Source organism: Vicugna pacos, chromosome 3 (genome assembly GCF_048564905.1).
Source record: "Vicugna pacos chromosome 3, VicPac4, whole genome shotgun sequence".
Lineage (NCBI taxonomy): Eukaryota > Metazoa > Chordata > Mammalia > Artiodactyla > Camelidae > Vicugna > Vicugna pacos.
The window spans coordinates 70,286,882-70,307,759 of record NC_132989.1 but is presented as its reverse complement, the minus strand read 5'-3'; the positions used below and the strand labels follow the sequence as shown (position 1 = coordinate 70,307,759).

Below are 20,878 nucleotides of genomic sequence, written 5' to 3'. Positions count from 1 at the left end.
TTGGAAGAGGGGCAAATAAGCTTGTCAGAATGGAATAGCATAGGAAGGTGGAGGGATTAGAGGTGATAAGGTCATGGTGGACACTAAAAAGGCTTTGATCTTCATGCTGAGTGAAATGAAAATCCACTGGAGGGGTTCAGGCTAAGGAGTGACATGATCTGATTTATATTTAAAAGGAGAACTGGCTTTGTGTTTGAAATATAGTCTAATAGGGGGACTTAGAGATTGTCATACTAAGTAAAGTAAGACAGATACAGAAAGACAAATATTACATGATATCAGTTACATATGGGATCTGAAAAATTATACAAATAAACTTGTTTACAAAACAGAAACTGACTTATAAACATAGAAAATAAACTTACGGCTACCAAAGGGAAAAGCAGGGAGTGGGAATAAATTAGGAGTTTGGGATTAACAGATACTACTGTATATAAAATAGATAAACAACAGGATTTACTGTATAGTACAGGGAAGTATATTCAGTATCTTGGAATAACATAGAATGGAAAGGAACCTGAAAAAGAAATAAATATATATGTATATGTGTAACTGAATCACTTTGCTGTACACTTGAAACTAACACAATATTATAAATCAAGCATACCTCAAATATATATATATATATATATATATATATATATATATATATATATATACACACACATATTTTTTTTTTTGAGGCTCTGAAGTGGAATCAGAAAGACCAGTTAGGAGCCCACTACAGTAACTGTAGCAAGATATAATGGTGCCAGTGGAAGTGGTTAGAATTGGTTAGATTCTGAAAATAAGTTGAAGGCCAATGGGGATTGCCACAAGTTTGAATGTGAAGTTTGAAGGGGAAAAGATACTCAGAATGACTTCAAGGTTTTTGACCAGAGCCACTGAAAGGCTGGAATTGCCTTTACTAACATGGGGGAAGATTGTGGGAGGCAGAAGTGAAGGAGGAAGACTCAGGAGTTCAATTTTGTTAAGTTTGAGATGCTATTAAACATGGAAGTGGAGATGCCAAGTAGTACATGAGACCAGAGTTCAGAGGGAAGTCTAAGTGGGAGATAAAAGTTTGAGCCCTTTCATTATATAGATGCAACTTAAAGTCAAGGTGGATGAGACCACCAAATGACAAAGTATGAACCAAAAAAGGGAATTCTGGGGACTTAGTCCTGAGACACTACGAAAATCAGAAGTCAAGCTGATGAGGAGAAACCAGGAAGGGAGATTGAGAAGGAGCATCAGGCGCTCAGAGCTGAAGGTAAGCGCTAAGTCCAGGCTTTCGTGAGGTCCTGGAAGGCAAGTGGAGAAAGCTGTTCAAGGAGGGGGTAGTGATCAGCTGTGGCAGGTGCTGCTGCTGTTTCAAACAATGAGGGAAATTTATTTCTAGTGCTCGAGGTTACGGCCACAATTAAATCACTGGCACAAAGGTAATGAGAGGGCCCTGCTCACTGGCATCAAGGCAAAATCCCAGTGGCCAGACTCACATCCAAGACAGCAGCTGATCCTGAGACAGGCCCAGGTTTGATGCTGTCTTGGGGTTCAGTTGACTTCTGAGCCCCAAGCAGGGCTGAATCTGCAGATGGGAGATGAATGGCCCCACCTATAAAGAGAGGGGAACCATCGGGACAGTCAAGACGGGTGTGCGTATGTGTGTTGGAGACAACCAGCCAGCCCTGTGTTCTTTAGCGCTTATGGTAGTGACTCTCCTGGTAACTGGGCTGGGGACACGGTGCGGAGCTCAAGCAGTAGGTTAGAGAGGCCTGGGAGTAGTTCAAGTCAGAGGAAACAGAATACAGGGGCCCACAGAGGAATAATGGTCTAAGAAGGCAGGAGGTCGAGTCTGGGTGGGTGAGCCCCATTCAGGTAAGAAGATCTAGGGTTTCCACAGACCTGGGCTAGGAAAGCACAGACAGTTCCCAACATACAGTTTTTTGACTGTATGATAGGGCAAAAGCAGTATGAATTCAGTAGAAACGGTACTTGGCGTTTTGAATTGTGATCTTTTCCCGAGCTGGCGATGTGCCGTGTGATACTTCCTTGTGATGCTGATCAGGGAGTCGCAGCTCTGTCAGCCACAGGCTCACAGGGTAAACCACCCATACACCTACAGCCGTTCTGCACCCATACCACCATTCTGTTTTTCACTTTCAGTACAGTATTCAATAAATTACATGAGATATTCAACAATGTATGATGAAATAGACTTTGTGTTAGATGATTTTGCCCAACTTCAGGCTAATGCATGTGTTCTGAGCACGTCATTAAGCTATGATGTTCACTAGGTGTATTAAAAGCATTTCCAACTTATGATGCTTGTAGCTTGTGATGGGTTTTGGAGGCATATAACCCCTTCATAAGTGGAGGAAGATCTGCAGAGCACATGCTCTGGCTCATTTTGATTCTCATTTCTGGCCCAAGTATCCTGCATCCATGCAGTGACTTCTTGCTGCCACCCTGTGGTGGAGCTTCCTTGCCCACACTTCCTATGTCCTTGTGGCCCAGAGCCATTCTCACCCCACTCCTCCGCGGAGCTCAGGGCAAGGAGCTCCCACCTTGTAAGTGATGAAACCCAGGCTCTCCCTGCTGGCCTCCAGCTCCGCACAGAATCCCTCAGGCCAGGAGGCCTGTCCCCCGGGGATTTTCTCAGCAGCCTTCTCCCGCCACTCTCTGGGCTCTGGTCTCCTTTTTCCTTCCCCTTTACACATGCCCATTTTCAGACATGACCACAGAAAGGATGTGAAAGTAAACCCCTGGTTGTTCCCACCTGCAATTCGCTGCTCCCTCTGGGCAGCTGCTGCTGTCACCAGCACTGTGGGACGGGCCTCTTCCGCGATGAGCCAAAATCAACACATCTGCCCAGAATTCACCAACCTAAGTCCCTCCCTTTAGGACTATGTTGGTTTAGACAGAGAAGTTCCCTGCTCCCTCCTGGAGCTCAGACCTGAAGTTCTTTCGTCCTGGATCTCTCACTGGCCAGCTGTGTGACCTCAGGGAGACCACTCAGCATAGCTGTGCCTCCGTTGTTTGAGACATCAAATGAGGTGACTCTGCATCTGTGGTCACAAAGATAAAGACCTCACTTCACTTTCAAAGACTTTGAGATGAAGCGATCATTCATTCAACCATCGTACGTAATCATTCACTCCATCCATGTCTCTTTGCCCTCCTTTTTTTTTAAATAGCCTTTATCATTGTGTATGTTTAATTTCTATGTGACCTGAGTCACTTTGGCTGTTCAGCAAATGTCAGACCCTTTTTGTCTCTGGCAGTTAGAAGTAGAGGGTAAGGAGGTAGAGAGTATATGTCCCCTTCACCCACCACCTCGCCTCCCAGTGGTGTATCACAATGGCAGCAAATCCTGCCACATGTGCAGATGGACGCAGAAACAGTCCTACAGCCTGTCCTTGACCAGGGAAGCCCATTTCTCTGCCCTTGCACGAAAGGGCCACGGGTATGAGGACATGCTGACAGCAAGACCATCAGACTTGGGGCCAGGCAGGAAGCAGAGTGCCTTGTAAGTGTCGAGGCCAGGGCCTGGTGGGCCCTAGAGTTTGGAGTCTGGATCAAGGCTGTCATTTCACCAGTTGGAGGCTGCTGAGATTGGAGGATGCTTGTCCACCCCTTGTGCTTTGGGCAGAATCTTCTTCCCACTTAACTGCATATCAAGCACTCATATCACCCTGAAAATTCAGCCCCGTGTTCATTTACAAACCTCCTCATGCAGATTTCTAAAATGACAATTAAAGCCCTGAGTCATGACCTCTGGCCTGTTGATTCCTGATGAACATGTTTTAAATTCTGTGGGTTAAGAGACAACCTCTCTATACTGAAGTGCTTTTTTTTTTTAATTAACGTTAGTTGATTTACAATTTTGTATTAGTTTCTGATGTACAGTGTAGTGATTCAGTTATACATACGTATATTCTTTTTCATTGTAGGTTATTATAAGCTATTGAATATAGTTCCTTGTGCTATATTGTCTATCTATTTTATATATAGTGATTTGTATCTGCCAAACCCAAACTCCCTATTTATCCCTCCTCCCAGCTTTCCCCTTTGGTAACCATAAGTTTGTTTTCTATGTCTGTGAGTCTCTTTCTGTTTTGTAAATAAGTTCATTTGTCTCATTTTTTAAGATTTCACATATAAGTGATACCATATCAGTTGTCTTTCTCTGACGTACTTAGTATGAAGTTCTCTCGTCCTGGATCTCTTACTGGCCAGCTGGGTGACCTCAGGGAGACCACTCAGCATAACTGTACCTCCGTTGTTTGAGACATAAAATGAGGTGACTCTGCATCTGTGGTCACAAAGATAAAGACCTCACAAAGTTTTTAAAGACTTTGAGTTGAAGCGAGCATTCATTCAATCATCGAACCTAACCAAACTACACTCCATTCATGTCTCTTTGCCTTCCTTTTTTTTGTTGCTACACATGGCATTATTCCCTTCTTTTTATGGCTGAGTAGTATTCCACCGTATATATGTGCCGCATCTCCTTATCCAATCATCTGTCAATGGACATTTAGGTTGCTTCCATGTCTTGGCTATTGTAAATTATACTGAAGTACTTTTAAAGCAAATTACCTCCCAGATCACATGATGATAGGGTGTTAGGGTGGACATCTTTTTACTATCTGTCATGCACTAGAATGTGAGCTTCCTGAAAGCAGGACTTTGTTTTCATTATTTACTACCATGACTCCACGTGAATGAATGAATGAATGAATGATAGAAAGAAAGAAGCCAAGAAAGATGCTTTTTAAAATCCAGCTGGTTAATGGCAATATGGGGTCTTGCTCCCCACTCTCCACTGTAAGCTCATTGGAACAGCCGTGAATGAGGTCGCGTTCCTCTTTGGTTCTCTCTGGCTGCCTTTCTGTGTTTCTCTTCCCTTTTGTCCATCCCCAGCCTGTGCCCTCCCAATCCTGCAGCCGTCAGCTCCCTGTGCCCCAGACAGCACTGCCTATTGGAAGCTTCTTCCTCCTTTACTCCCCCTTCTCCATCAACAATGTGGAGGAAACCTGAATCCAGGTGCAGATGCTGCCAGAACACAGCTGGGGGACTTTAGATGAGTCCTTGAAGCTTTAGGGGCTTGGTCTTCTCATCTGAGAGATGAAGGGTGGGTCCAGTGCAGTGCTGAGTCTTCAGGTCGTCTCATTTAACCTTATTCAGTCACCACTCCACCTCTACCAGGGTGGGTAGTCTCACTCCATTTTCAGGGGAGGAAGAGGAGGCACAGAGAGGGACAGTAACTTGTCCTGGGTCCCTTAGCCTCAAACCCAGGTGTGTGACTCTGCAGTGCCACTCCCAGCATGGGCATACCTAGTCAGTGACACACAGACCCCTCCCAGCAGGTCTCGGGTGGGGCTCTGGTAATCAGTTTCTAAGAATCTCTCCTGGTATTTGGGGTGTACGGCCATGCTCATCAACCATGGCCTTAGATGAACTCCAGGTTGTCTCTCAGGGCTCACCTTCTTGTTTCTTTTTTTTTTTTTTTTTTTTTTTTAGCCGTAGTACTGAGAATTGAACCCAGGACCTCATGCATGCTAAGCATGCACTCTACCACTGAGCTATACCCTCTCCAGTCAGGGCTCATTTTCATCCTGTCATTATTTACCCTGGCCCAGGGACTCACTTCCTAGCTAAGTTTATCACATAGATGATAAGATACAAAGGCTTCCATTATTACCTGCCCATGAATGTATTTGCATTTCAATAGAAATTTGCAATAGGATGAGGCTTGATGGTTGTGGGGCTGGGAGGAGATTTGGGGTGGGGGTGCTACTTTGGGGCCAGGGACTCCTGTGGGCTCACAGCTCTCAGGTGAGTCCTTGTCCACTTGTGTGTGAGTAGGGAAAGCTGTGCCAGCAGTGGTATCAGATGCCATCTGCCCAGGTTAAGGAGGACACGCACAGGACACACACACACTCACTACTTACTTAGATGAGACAAATTTCCTCTTCCTTTCGAGATCAGAGAGCAACTGCATTCAGTCTTTCATGATTTAAGAATGTGAAATTAGGGGGTTTTCCTCCACAAAAGCAAGATGATAGTCTGGCATCAGTAAACAAATATGGGCCAACAAACGTCCATTAAGATGCCCATTACATATTTTGAAGATCTCAGGAAATGCCTTAGTTCATGTCTAGGCCTAGGCCTCCGTGTGCTAGTCCTGAAGGAAGCTGTGATGAGTAATGAATGTAAAAGGCCACACAGCCCCACCCCAGAGATGTGGCAGGGACCTAATAAGGCTAAACTCCAGCAGGAGAGCCCTGAGGTTGGTACAAACCAGCCCTTAGGAGGGGAGCAGGGAGAGCTTTCTTGGCTCTCAAGGGTCGAACCGAGAGTTGGAAGAAAAGGAAACGATGCAGGTTGCGTGAGAAGCTGGTGGCCCCTGGAGCAGGTAGCTGTGCAAAGCTGAGTGAATAAGACAGCAGGAGCAGGGAAAAGAGGCTGGGTGAAGCCTTTGATGGATTCCTCTCCTCTGAGGCACAGTGTGCCTTGTGGTCTTCAGTCCCTCCATGGCACATCGTGAGCATTGTCCCTTGGCTGTGCTGGACTGCTGGGAACTCCCTAGTGAACACATCCAAAGGCAGGTGGTCCTCTCTATGAAGGTGTTCACTGCAGTCTCACTGATGTCCCCCCAACTCTGGAAAGCTCCTCCTTATCCAGCGATGTGGTTACGGAAATGATGGTTCTATGCTCAGTCGTTTCATTTTAAACAAAGCGTAAACAATGTGGGACAGTTTTATTAACGACTGGGAAAAAAGCAGAAAACAAAGTTATATAAATCCTGTGATTTGCAAAAATTAGATATGTTTGGAAGCACGCTGAAGGGAATTCAGAAATGAAAACCATTTGCTGGAGGGGTCGAGTAGATGTCTCCTTTTGTCATTTCTTTCAGTATATGACAGTGAATCTAAACAAATTCAGAAGCGTGGCTCTCTCTGAGAGAACTGCAGGATTCTCAGCCCTGCGTACATCTTAAACTCACACAAAGCTTGTCCTGCTGCTAAGAAGCCAGCAAGTCAGGTCAGGGCTCTGCCAGCTCTGAGCTCCCCACCCTCCAAGGATGTTATGAGCACAAAGTGACTCGTGTTGAGGGTGTCTGCAGAAGTGAGTGGCCTTCCTTTAAATAAGAACAAGGGACTGAATGAACTAAAAGCTGATTTACTTACAAACAGATAACCCCCAAGGGAGAACCACTTTGAGAATGATTTTTCGAATACAACTATGCCTCCATGCTCAGAAAATCATACCCTCCTGATGAAATTACTTGAGGAAATCGTTTACTTACCCAAGGAGAGGACAGTCACGTTTTCTCTAATGCCAGCACTAACTTCTGGAGGCTGTGTGCCTCTGTGTGGACCAGATTTTCGTCTGAAGAACTACCTCTGCTTGGTAAATGAAAATGGAGGCTCGGGAAATAAGGATTTGGTTGTCTTTTTAGAAGCTTCAGATGCAGGTTGCTCCTAATGCGTCTCTCTTGGTGCCGCCTGGAGATCTCAGGAAGGCGCCTGTTCCTCTGTTAGAGTTTCAGCAATGTAAGGAGGTCGCTGCCTGTGTTTTATACCCTGTTCTGAGTTATACCAGAGATTCAGAGCTAGGGAAAATGTCATTTTTTGTTTGTTTGTCTTTTATTGAAGTATAGATGATTTACAATGATGTGTTAATTTCTGGTGTAAAAAATGTGCTTATTTTAACACAGATTTAAATTCTGCGTGGCTCATTCTGCAATTTTAGCATCGAGACTTCTTCATACAAGGTTTTCTTTTATCAGCAACATACACCCTGGCCATTTTCCCCCAGAACAACACAGCTCATCTCACTGCCATGAGATGTGTTTATGACTCTAAAATCTAGAAACTAAAATGTAGTTTTAAAAAAGTAAGAGAAGCCAGTCTGCAAAGGTTACATTCTATATAATTTGAATTAGATGGCATTCTGGAAAAGGGAAAACTATGGGATAGTAAAAAGGTCAGTGATTGCGGGGACTTATAGGGCAGCGAAACGGTTATTCTGTACAATGCTGTAACAGTGGATACACGTCATTATACATTTGTCAAAGCCCATAGAATACACGACACAGTGAACTGTAATGTAGGCTATGGACTTTGGTTAACAATAATAGATTAAGATGGGCTCATCAGTTGTAACAAATGTGCCACACTAAGATGTTAATAATAGGGGTAGGAGGAGAGAGAGTGTACGGAAACTCTCTTTACTTTTCACTCAGTATTTTTTTTAAAAAACCTAAAACCACCCAAAAAAGTTTATTAACTAAAAAAAAAAAACAGCCAGTTTGGCCTCATGGCGTCTCCATGGAGATGGGGAGGCCGTGGATAACATGTGTTCTACTTAGTTTTCTGTGGTCCCCAATGTGTAGCCTCAAGCAATTTCATTTGAAAATAGTTATCAGTATATTCAGTCTTCTCTTTCTGGTGGTGGTTGCTATTACTAGTCTCTTTCTTTAAATACAAACCAAAAAGAAGAAGAATATAAAATTAGCTTACCCTCTTCTCAAGAAGTTCCTGTTTTTCTCCATCAGAGATTTCATTACACCCCTTCCAGGAGTCCAGCAGTTGGCAGCTTTGCCACACTGCAGGGGCCTGCTTACTTGACTTTCGAGGTGTCTTGGCCAAAAAGGAAAGCCAGTGCTTGCTACCCTTTTAAAGGTCGGTTCTGGCCAGTGAAGTCAGTGGCTCGGTTTCTTTGCACAAGAGGGGTGCTTATTCTTCTCCTGCGGTGTGGGAGGGGCCGTGGTTGGGCGGTACCCACAGGAAATATGTACACACTGTAGAGAGCATCGCTGGGGCGGCACAAATCAGGGTGAGGAGCTGCCGTTCTGGCCAAAGGAAAACCCACACTTACAAATTTGCAAGTCAACCAAAGAAAGCCGTGTACTAAGTGCTGCATTTCACAGCATATAAAGTGCATTTCCCTCCGGAGGGAGAAGTGTGTCCAACACCTGCCCTGTGTTCAGTGTGCCTTCATCACACACACGTACCCAGTGACAGACAAAAGAAGGAGGCTGGCATAAAGGCCGAGGAGATCCATGTTATCTCATGATGTCAGTTGTATCAGTACGCCCAGGAACAAAATTAAATTTCTCGCTAAGAAGACGACAGTAAAAGTACATTCAACATACATAGATAGTAAAGTTTTTCTTTTCCAAAGAAGGTCTTAAGAAGTGGGATGTGTCTTATTTATATACCAGCTGCTCATCTTACATATCAGCGGAGTAAGCAAGATCTTCTCTAGGCCAACAATCTGATTCTCCCCTATAATATTTTCTTGGGCTTGATTTCCCACATAAAACTCTGCCGAGGTTGCAAAAATGTGTCACTAGCTCATTGGTGGCCCCCCAGCTCTGTGTTCAGTTTCTGCCTACTCCCAAAAACCTCTGGGACGAGAGCACGAGAATTCACCTCCGTGGAACCAGAAAGATGCAGAGGGCAACCCAGGCATCCTTGATTTTCTCTGAAAATTCCATGTGCTTCAATTTTTTAAAACCTCACATGTGAATTTGGCTAAGAGTAAATGGAGAGTAAAAAAAAATAAAATCTAGAGAAATACATTGTCATACATTTTAATTTAATTCTGGAAGAGAGAAGAAATATTTCTTACTCCCTGAAATGTCCTTTCTCTTTCACAATCAGCTCACGGGCAGAATAAGGATCAGCTGGAGGTGGTAAGAAAGTCAACAGAGGGCTGAATACCAACAGCTGGGGTTCTCTGCTTCCAAATGTGCCGACAAGCATTTGATTCCTTGCTCTAAGGATGTACAAAACAGTCTACTTGAAGCTTATTGAAAATAACCCTGGAAGACATTTGTGTCTCAAGTTGGACTCTTGGAAGCCACTTTCTCAACCTTGTCCATGTCTCTTTCCTCTGCAGGGCGACAGGCTTTGGCTTCTTGAATGCACTATGCAAAGCAGCGGCCGTCCTTGGAAACTTAATATTCGGCTCCCTGGTCAGCATCACCAAAGCAATCCCCATTCTGCTGGCCTCCACTGTGCTCGTGTGTGGAGGACTGGTGGGTTTGCGCCTTCCTGACACACGAACCCAGGTCCTGATGTAATGGGAAAAAAGCCATCCGTCCAGTGTTTCTGTCTCCTGCCCCGTGTCAACGCTCCTGAATGACTCAAGGCTCCAGATTTTTCAGATCGAGGAAGGTGGTCAAATACCAGAACACGAACTCTTGCTGTGACAAAAATTCAGCTGTATACCATCTTGCTCCTTAAATGTGATTTTGCACAGTTTTTTTTTTTCCATGCATTGTTGTCTTTCCTAACTAGGATGCTACTGCCTCCCCAAAATCAGGGGAAGCATTTTTCAGATGTCCCAGTCCACCAGGTCATCCTGAGATTCTGCTCGCTGAAAATATAGAAGCTAAGAAGAGGACTGGGCTGCTGTAAGAAGCAGATCCTGCCCCTAACTCAGCATTCCCAGGGAAGATAAGCTGGCATTTTATTATTATTGCGTTTGTGCTGAGGAGAGGGGTTCTTTTTTTTTTTTCAAACAGAGTGATATTTCCTGTTTACTTAGAAAAGGACACCCAGCAATTCTTGCTGTTACAGCAGAGCCTTTCAAAAAAAGCCATGTGGTACCAAACAGAGCTGGGTGGGGCTCTTTTCAGGCATGACAATGAAGGTGACTCTGCTGACAAGAAAAACAGAGGCACTGCCGTTAGCAGCAAAGATCTGAGTGAGCTGCAGAAGCAAGATTTCTGCCAGAGAGCCCAGTGAAGCTTCTGAAAAACAGGAGAAAAAGTGATCGTAATCGTGTCTGTGATTGTGGCATGCGGTTCAGACTGTCAGAAAAGTCAGAGCTCAGAGAGATCTTCTGCCTCCGTTCGCCCCCGCCCCCGCCCCACTCCCAGCTGCCACTGATCTTGCCAGATAGCGGAGTCACAGAGGAAAAAAGCCACTTTCTCAAAACAGGGTCTGCCCACCTGAGTCTGCCCTTCATCCAGACTCTCTAGTCTAAAGATCGTCAGTCATCTAAGTTGTTGTAAGTTGCAGATGAGGAAGAAATTCACACCGAAAGCCATGTGTCAATGTCAAAGGATACCTCAGGGTTGGGTACCAATTTCCAGAGGGCTGGTGCCCCCGGGGAATTGACATTGGCCTAATCAGCATCACCCAAGTGGGTCCCATTTCGCTAGATTTTCTCTGGGCTGGGGCGCTGATCAGCGTGTTCCTGGCTGCCGCCTCTGTGTGAAATCACAGCCTGCTGTGTTCCGAGGGGCCCCTCCGGCAGACAAGGGCAGCGTCTCCTGGTGGGTTTTGGCTGCTCATTTTACCTCCGGAATCTGCCTGGGCCTGAAAGAGAGAGGTCAGCAAGACATTCCCACGGGCTGTCAGCTATGTGACCTTCTCACCCCTCGGGGCTGCCCCTCCTCCACGCTGGTCCTTTTTACTCATCTTCTTTGAAATCTGAAGCCTCCGTGTAGACTTGCAGTGACGACCAGCCACCAGGAATAAATCCCATATTAAAACAATATTCCTTTTTAAAACTCTTCTGTCTTGTTAAAAGGTTATCCTTGTTGCTTATTATAGGCATTTCCAACAGGGCAGCCTGGAGGCCTCCAAGAAGGGAGAGCCTTTGTTTCCAGGAGTCATTACATTCAAAGATGTCTTAACCCCAGAGGCCACTCTGCCTCTCTCTCCCCTTCCTAACATCCCTCTAAAGCTCCAGACTGCAGAGTTCAGACTCTGTGAAAAGCTTCTTTCATTAACATAAGCCATTAATCGACTCTCCCTTGATGTAATTCAGGCCTGTGGAGGGGGGCAGTGGTGTGGGGGGCCGGTAGGAAGAGAGAGGAGAGTTCCCTGGGGATGTGGGCTTAGGGCCAGAACATCAGGAAAACTCAAACCAAAAACTGCACAAGTGGCAGGAGGAAGGAAAATCGATCAAGATGAGGCGAGATCTATTAGAACCGTCTCAGCAGAGCAGCTAGAGAAACAGAACTCACTCTCACGTCTGCCTCCTGGCATATTATTGGAGGAGAAAGGTAACAGTCAAACAGCCCACGCCAGTACCCTGTACGTTTGTCTTCTTCCATATGTATGTGTCTCCCCACCTACCTACCCCTTGATTTATCTTCTTAAAAAAGACCTATGCGGGGACCTGAGCAAGATTCTTACTTGAATGCGGCAGGTGCAGAAATAACAGCGAAAGTAACATGTGTGTCTCTGCCGACCTATTCGAAAGAAAACTGGAAACGTGCACGAATGTCGCTGTTCTAGTCTCCCCTAACAGTTAACTTTACTTACTGGACTGTTTTTCCTTTTACAAATGTCTCACATGTCTGTTGTAGTTCTAAATGCAGAAAATACCCAGAGCAGGGTTTACGTAGAGTTTTATTTGAACCCCGGCTGGGGTCAGAATAGGAGAAGCCAGCAGAACCCCAAACCCCACTTGATGAGACCTGCCATCAGGCATCCCCTTCAGAGTGACCTTCCTTGACCTTGTCACCTAATCCAAGCCTCCCGGGTGGCCCAAGAGGGATCTTTTCTAACCTTCTGGACAGTCTGTGGTCACAAACCTTCTTGGCCACCACCTTTTCTCCCTTTCATGTGGTTTTCCCTGCCCCCCTCCCACATTCCTGTCACCTTGATTTTGTACGAGAGAGCTCAAGTTCTTCCCCAAGTATGCGGTGTGGCCTGTCGGGCTTGTTCTGGGGTTAGCGCGATTGAGATACAGCTGTGAGATTAGACAGACACTCTCAGTCCCATCAGTGCAGCAGGCCGTTGGCTCACAGACATGCAACCAGCATCTCATTTCACCTGCAGGTGAAAGAAAATGAGAGTAGGTGTGCGAAGGAAAGCCTAGGAAACATCCCACTTGCTCCTCTATTTCTCCTTTTCTTTCTAAAATGTCCTTATAGCCTTTTGAATCAACCCAGAATGCTCCTGAATCCTATTATCATTGCTGGGTCCTCTCAGTAGGGAAAAAACTCATCTGCTCCAAACTGTAAGTCCTGTACCACATAACACCCCAAGCAGGGGATCTTACCCTGCACACGTTTAATCTTGCCGCCTTGGAAGCCAGAGCCGGCAGCAGGGCTCATCTTCCACCCAGAGGACTGACCCTGGGGGATAAGTAGATGGGTCCAAGCCCAAGCTCCAGCACTAACCAACAGTGAGACCCAGATCTTGCTGAGGAGAATGTAGGTCATTGAACATCTCTGGTCCTCAGTTTCCGCATCTAGAGAGTAAAGGGTTGGGACCAGTTTGCTATTGGGACTAGTTCGAGATTCTAGAGGATTTTCAGGAAAGTAGCTTTGTCTTACTCTCTACGGTCTTCTGATGCTGAGCTCATCTTTACAAGCACCAAAAGGGTTTAGTTTAGAAACTGAAAAATTAGGAAATAGGCAATCATACAAGAACTCAGGAAGCTGTTTGGGAAGCCCCTGTGGAATAGGCGGGAACATGGTTCCCATGTTGTTTGTGCTGTCAGCTTCTCAGGGTCCTGAGCCTTATCTCCATCCACTGCTGGTCTGACAGTTACCAGTGCCTGTCCAGGAAAGGGCCCCACCCTGCCAGATGTAGACAGTTAGAAGACACTCTGATCACAGTACTATCACAGGGGCTGCATCCTAGAGCTCTCCTGACTACTCCATCTTCTTCTTGAAACACGGTCTTATGTAGGCCTGGGCCTTCAGAAACAGAGTTTTTAAGTGACTTCACCTGAATTGGCAAATGCTCCTTCATTTACCAATCTCACCAAATCTAAGTTCAGGTCTGTCCCCAAAACTGCTTAGATGCTTTTCTGTATGTCTTGAGATATCAAGGGAGAGGCGAGAAAAGAAACGTAGTGACAGAAGGGACAGTCTAAGTTACTGAGAATGTTCCAGTGAAGGGATTAGGGCATAGTTGAGACCTTTCTAACCCTGGGATCATTTCAAAAGCACTCCGTGGAAATAGCTTCTGATTCCCTCTGCCAACCAAAATAGAATGTGATACTCTCCAATTTTTTTCTGTTGAATATCAAAATGGCCTTTAACTATTTCTTCAGTAAAGCACCTCACTTGTTTATGCATTAAAGGCTCTGAAGTCAGAAGTGTATGAATTTGGCCTTCACCTGACATTGTAAAAAGACAGTTGGTTGATTGTTAAGGTGCATGTTGGCTGTATGTTTGGTTTTCCATTAACCCCCATATCATGCTGAACTTAGTCCAGATATCAAACCTACAGAAACACCAGTCAGATTGCAACAATAAAGAGAAAGTTACACCACAGGGCACTCTGAAATGGACTATATATACATTTTTTATACTTTGGTTTCTGCCAAGCAAAGTGTGTTTTGAGAAACGCTTCTCTTGGAATCTGTGTAACATGGACAAAATCGTATCTTCTAGGTGTATCGTGTGTCCACTGTTTCAGATATGGAGTGACAGTTCTCCATATGATGTTCTTTTGCTCTGAATCTTGACCATTCCTCAATCAATACAATGTAAATAGTGTCTCACCAACCAGACACAACCATTGGCAGGGCTGACTTCGGTCTTTCTCAAACAAGAGCTCAATCCAGTTTAGTAATCCCAGGACTGCGAGTTACAAGGAGATAGTTCGTGGGCCTTAGTTTCAGGCTAGCAGCTCTGGGTCAGGGAAGGAGCTGGGCAGAACATTCCCTGACCTCTTGTCATCTCGTGTGATTACTCTATTTATTGAGCAACTGGCACGTGCTAGGTGGAGGTGCTGTGCTGTGCGCAGGTGGTTAGCCCTTGGTGGGACTTGAATAAGGGCAGGGAAACGGGGATGAAGGAGAAGCACCTGTAATTGGGGGTCTCATATCGACACCCTTCCCATAACACAGCATTGTTTTTCCATATTTGAAAGAAGTAATAACCTACCGTGGACACTGCAGGAACTACTCAAGCTGGGAGTGTCTCTGACAGGAGGAGAAAGGCCCTCCGTTCCTTGGCCTTTGTTGAAAGAACTCCTATCTAGTTTGTACTTGGAAAAGGAGAAAAATGGAGCTGTCCAAGAGCCACGTCTTTAAATGTCCTGGCAGGAAACCACGCTAAGGTATTATTCAAGGAAAAGAACCATCAGCAAAGCTAGCCCCAACTTTGTAGAGGTGTTCATTGTTAAAGTGCTTCTGGGGCATCTTTTCATGGCCTGAAACTGGAGGTGGGGGCTGGGAAGTGTGTTCCAGAGCCAGCAGTGCTGGGACTTTCTCTCCAGAGCAGAGTCAGCAAATCCTGCCATGTCCCTGGCCTCAGCTTCCGAGGGGGTTTCCTTTCTGACTTTGAAGGCTTGTGACAAAGTCAGTGGTCTACAGATAACCTACAGTGGCTTTTCCCCTCCCTCCTTTCAGCAGATAAGCCACCCGGAGAACAAGTTCTGACCATCAGTAGCGATTTTCAGATTTCTGTTTAAAACCAGTGCTTGGTGTTGAAAAGTGTCCCGAAGCTGCAAAGGACCTTCAGGGTCTGGGGCCTGAGAGGGCAGAGCAGAGAGAGGGTGGTTGTCAGTGGCCCCTACTCTCCCCTCCCAGAATCCCAATTTCCTTTGTCACCCACTAGCTTTCTCGTCCTTACCTCCTCCAGTCAGGGCACACTAACTTCCTTTCTCTCCCTTCTGTTCCTCCCCCTTTCCTCCGTCACCTCTTGACTCCAGCTGTGTTGGAGAGCGAGGCCAGGCTTTACCGGGGCCCTTCGGACTAAGGGCTGTGCCGCCCCGTACGTGCTGCGGAGGCCCAGGGGATGGAGAAAGGGGAGAGCAGGACTCGGTGCAGGGCTGTGAGCTCTAGACTTGGCTTTGACGCAGCTCCCTGGGCTGGGCAAGCTTTCCAACTGCTTCCCAACTCCTGCGCCTGATGGGATGGGCACTACTGGCCTGAGATCTGAAGGAGGCCCATGTCTGGGGCAGAAGTCTTAGAGCTCGACGCCTGACTCCTGAAATGGAGGACGCTTGCAGCGAGGTCTCCAGAATTAGTTGACCTGGGGGAGGTAGCCACAGCTCTCCATGCCTGCGATGGTCCTACTTGGTGCTGAGGGCTGGGTGCTCCACTCAGATTTCAATGCTGAAATTGCAGAGGTCGTCCCCTCTCTGCCCACCCCACCACCCTGGTGCTCCCTTCAAGCCAAGGGGGCCCAGAACCAGGAGGAGGAGAAAGCAGCCCTCAGCCCTCTGTTCAGACTCAGACAGGGGTTAACACTGAGCTAGTGCCTCGGCTAGAAGCTGGGGTGCTGAGTCCTAAGCAGCTTGCAGGTGCCTGGAGTGTCTGCTCATGGGGGCCAAGTCATCGAAAGCCTGTGGTGTGCAGGAGCAGGCACAGATCAGTTCCTCAGAGCCCTTTGTTTCAGGAATTTTGTGAGCCAGTTGAGAAACAGCCATTATTAAAAATTAAACTATGTAAACTTACAATTAAATGATATTTAAAAACAAAGGTAATAAGCATTCAAAACTTTCTAATTATTTTACTGCATTTACTGCATAGCTATGTCCTTGAGGTAGTCTACACCTATTGTGTCTGCCTGGTAGAAATACTGTGTGATGCTGGGCTACTGAACACGTCTTTCCAGCTGCAGGCTCAGTGACGTCACCCTGGTAGCTTGAAATTGGCCATGGTGGGAGTATGTACTCCATGGATAGTGACAAAGGCTAGAAATCAGACTCCTCCCCCTGGACAGTGGTTTGCCTGCACACCACCACCTGAAGTCCTGGCCAGTGCGTGGCCCCCCACCGCACAGCCCCAGGTCACGCCAGGTCGAGTCCTGTGGGTTTGGTTTGGAGGCCAGCACTGTCCACAAATGCAAGGAAAAGACTTAGCAAGTCCAGACTCGTGTCGGTTCACAAAGGGTTTCTTCCTGTATTTGTTCCGATTCAGAGTGAGACCCGCAGTGCAGAGAGTCCACCACTCTCTATGTGTATTGTTCCTTCGGGGAGGATGTACAGCAAATTGGCTATTTTACGCTGTGCAAACAAAAATAAATTTGTTTGAAGTTACAGTATTTCCCCCCTCATACCCAAGCAGGCATTGAAGAAGGAAACTCCTTGCTTTTGACATTCACCAGGCCTGCCTGGATAGAACTGGACAGATTGCCTTCATCTCATTTCCTCTGTTATTGTTATCCATTAATTGTACTGAATCTATGTCCTAAATCAAACAGGAAAAAAAAAAAAAGAATTGTTCTTTTTGATGAGTGCTTTCACAGCAACCAAAATGCGGTTATGTTTCCTTGTCCTGAAGCAGGAACATATTGAACAGACCGTATGTCCTTCACTAATGTCTGGATACTGTAAATAAAATCCTAGGAGCGTTTTTCTTTCAAGTGAACCTCCATTTTGGACACACGCTAAACGAACCATCCACTCTCCTTTGCAATGAGACCTTGGCAGTGGTCCTCTCCTTGATTTTGGTGTCTGGGTGTTTCATTTTGTCTCTTTTCTTTTCTGTTTTTACTGCTCTGTAAGCCCTTCCGCTATGAATGTTCCCATTACCCTAAGTGTACTGTATATATGTGCTGCATGTGTGAACCCCAATAGATTCTGTTTCAGGTTTCTGGAGTTTTCATCTTCAGTACAGCTGGTCCTGTTGTGAACTCATCTTTCTGGTATGCTCCTCTGTGTCATTTTCCTGCCGTATTGCCAAAATGTTTGACCAAGTGTGTTTTAACAAATGCCCGAGACGGCCATGCATATCCTTGTGTGAGGGCATGCTTCGTGTGGGATGACTCGTGCGCAGCGTAAATCTCTCAACTGTGGAAGTGTGTGTACATTTGTGTGCCAGGCACCTAACATTCATGTAACAGCTGCAAAGATATTTAACGGACATCAGAGTAATAAAAGAGCATTTTTTGCTCCATTATATTCAAATAAAGATTGCTGTGTGACTGACTTCCCTTCCAAGCATGAATTGACCCTTAAAAAAATAAGTACTGTTTTTGACGTTCTTGGGCATAAAGAAAACCTGTTTCCCTTGATTCAGGCTTGTTTGAATTGTTTCTGTGGGCTGATGTCGTGGGTCTTGGTGCCTTGTTTGATTTTACAGGAATACTTTCTAATTGTTAGCCAGGACCCGTGGGAAGAAAATGTCTGTGGGGGAGTTTGCGGCAGAACACATGCTGTGTCCTTCTGCCCCAGAGCCGGAATGGCAAACCGATTTTTATCTAGCGTGTTAACTCCAGCCGATCGGTAGTGTCTGCTTGGAACATTAGTTTGAGAAGAATGATGAGAAAAAGTGCTATATATTATAGCATTGGCATTGGAGGCAAAAACATGAACTGCTTGCCATGGATTTGCTAATCCCCAAAGAATACTTTTGACTGCATCTAGCAGAAGACCCAGCTTCAAATATCTTTACTAATAAAGGGAATTGTTATTACACATAACAAAGGAGGGAGGACCATCCCAAAGTTTGTTGTGATGTGGCTTGGCAACACCATCACTGAAGACCCAGGTTCTTTCCGTCTTTGAGGTCAGCCGTTCTCAGCATACTGGTTTTTGTCCCCTTGTGGGAGTGAAGTGGTTCCAGCAGTTCTAAACATCAGATCTTCACGCAAAAATCCAAGGGCCAGAAGAGGGACCCTCCCCTCTTTGCAATCCTGTCTAAGATCAAGGAGAACATTCTCAGAATTCTCCAGCGGACTTTCCCGTCTGTCTCCTTGGTTGGATTGGCATCATTCGCCTGCTCCTAAACTAATCGCTAGCAAAGGGAATATAATGACCATGCCTGGCTTAGACAAGTCAGATTTACTCCCCCCCCAGGGAGCTTGGGAGGAGCTCACTCCCCCAAAGCACATGGCTTCTGACTGCCTGAACAAAGCTGGGGCTTAGTGAGCAAGGACGAGGGAAGGCAGCCATCGGGTAAGCAAACACCAGGGCCATGAACTCTAGAGTCATACTAACACCACAGCCCTACATAGCCATTTATACTTAAACTTAAAATGACTAAAATTGAGAATTTAGTTCCTCGGTCACACTCAGCCACGTTTCAGGAGCTAAGTGACCACAGGACTAGCGGCTGCCATACTGGACAGCGCAGATTTTATCATCACTGAAGGCTGGGTTGCCATAACTAAGTGTCACAAACGAGTGCAGGCTTACACAACATAAATCAATTTTCTCACAGTGTTCCAGGCTGGAAGTCTAAGATCAAGGTGTAGACAGGACTGGTTTCTTCTGAGGCTTCGCTCTTGGTTTTAGATGGGTGACTTTCTGTGCCATCACATGGTCTTCTCTTGGTACTTGTGTGTCTTAATCTCCTCTTCTAAGAAGGGCATCAGTCATTTTGGGTTAGGGCTCACCCTCATACCCTCATTTAACTTAATTACCTCTTTAAAGGATGCAGTTGCATTCTAAGGTACTGGGGGCTAGGACTTCAAAATATAAAATTCGAAGGCGGGTAGGGGACACAGTTCAGCCCATAATGCTATCCCAAATGCTACTGATTTTAGTGTGTGTGTATATTGTGTGTAGAATTGTGTTGTGTGTATATGCAGACACAGAACGTCAGTGTGCCTGTGGTCACAGAGTGGTGCAGGCTGTGTGTCTATATTTACTCTTTTGTGGGCTCTTCATTCAGTGGAGGGACATAAAGAGAGAGTTGAGGAATAATCCTTGATCCCCACACTCATAAGCCAGAAACAGAGAACGCTGGGGGACACCCCAGCACAGGCTAGCCAGGCTGCGAGGCCGGTGTCAGGCTGTCCTTAGACCAGTGACTCCACCTCCTTCAGCCTCTCTGCTTATTAGAATTCCAAATGAGACCTTGCTCTCTCTGTGCAATCGTTTTCTCTAATCCTGGAGTCCATGGGTGCATCGTTCCCGCCCTGCACCGCGGCCTCTGTGGGCCTGTCCCTGTGAAGCTTCCAGCAGCCTGTGCCCTGGTTGGCTGTGAGGGGAGCCAGAAGGAGAAGCATTCCCGGAGCTGGGGTAGCCCACGTCAGCCTATGCTCACCACGGTCTCTTTGTTCAGTGGGGGAGAGCAGATGCCTCGTCATCTCCTGTAATTTGCAGTCCAGACACCAGGTGGAGAAGTGAAAATCAAAGGAGACAAATTCCTGAAGCAAACACAAGCTCCAGCCCTGGGGCCAGAGTGAATGAGCTGGTGTGACCTGGGATCGTAGAGGACACAGTATGATCCGACCCTGACTCCGAGTGCACAGGCAGCCACCTGTCTTCGGTTATATGTCTGTGTCCACTGCCCAAAAGCCCATGGGGAGGCAGAGCAGACCATGCGTGTGGCAGCCCCGCTCCTCCCACCTGCTCACCTCTGCTTCCTTGCTCCTAAGGTGGTACCAAGATTCCCTTTGGACCAAGATGTCCAAGGAAATCTCATCTGCAAATTCAGCTTTGGATGGGGCTGTATAGAAACACACTGCACAGTACAAAAGGCTAAGTGGTACGTAAGGTTCCCTCAGCCCTTTTTCGCTCTTTGAAAACACTGGAAGTTTCCCACTGCAGGCTGGTCACTGGCCTCTCCTGGGGGCTTCGCTGCACAGTTGCACCCTCTTCAGCCTCCTGCCTGCCTTCAAGGGCCCCTGCAGCCTCCCATCTACGTCAGAGGACACCTGTGGCACTTTCTCAAGTGCTGGAGCTCAGGCTTTTCCAGGCCTCCAAGCCCCATTTCTCTGTCCACACTAAGGACCGGGGGACCTTCTGATGCTAAGAACTTTATGAGTTTGGGCACAATCAGTTCCAGGTTTGGGGAGTCCTCTTTAGGAAAAATGATGTGAAATTTTAAACAAAAAATTAGCAACAAAAGTAACTATTTAGTAGGAGAAAAGAAACCCCCCACAAGTTATAGAATTTTTTAAACTGATAAATATCACAGACTGTAACAAAACCCAGAAAAATTTTATAATTTTTTTTGTTAATTCACTGCCTGACACACCTCTATAATTTTTTATATTTTTTGGCTGCAT

The 20,878-nt window shown here is 46.1% G+C and overlaps 1 protein-coding gene across 14 annotated transcripts in view; it reads left to right on the top strand.

The window, feature by feature from the left end:
* Positions 1–10,259, top strand: part of SV2C (synaptic vesicle glycoprotein 2C) — a 394,932-nt gene extending 384,673 nt beyond the window's left edge. For all 14 annotated transcript variants that reach the window (XM_072958521.1, XM_031674860.2, XM_072958523.1 and 11 more), the window contains one exon: positions 9,895–10,259. In XM_072958521.1, the coding sequence (XP_072814622.1) occupies positions 9,895–10,078 (184 nt within the window). In that variant the 3' untranslated portion in view covers positions 10,079–10,259. The remainder of the gene's footprint in view (positions 1–9,894) is intronic.
* Positions 10,260–20,878: the final 10,619 nt, after the last annotated feature.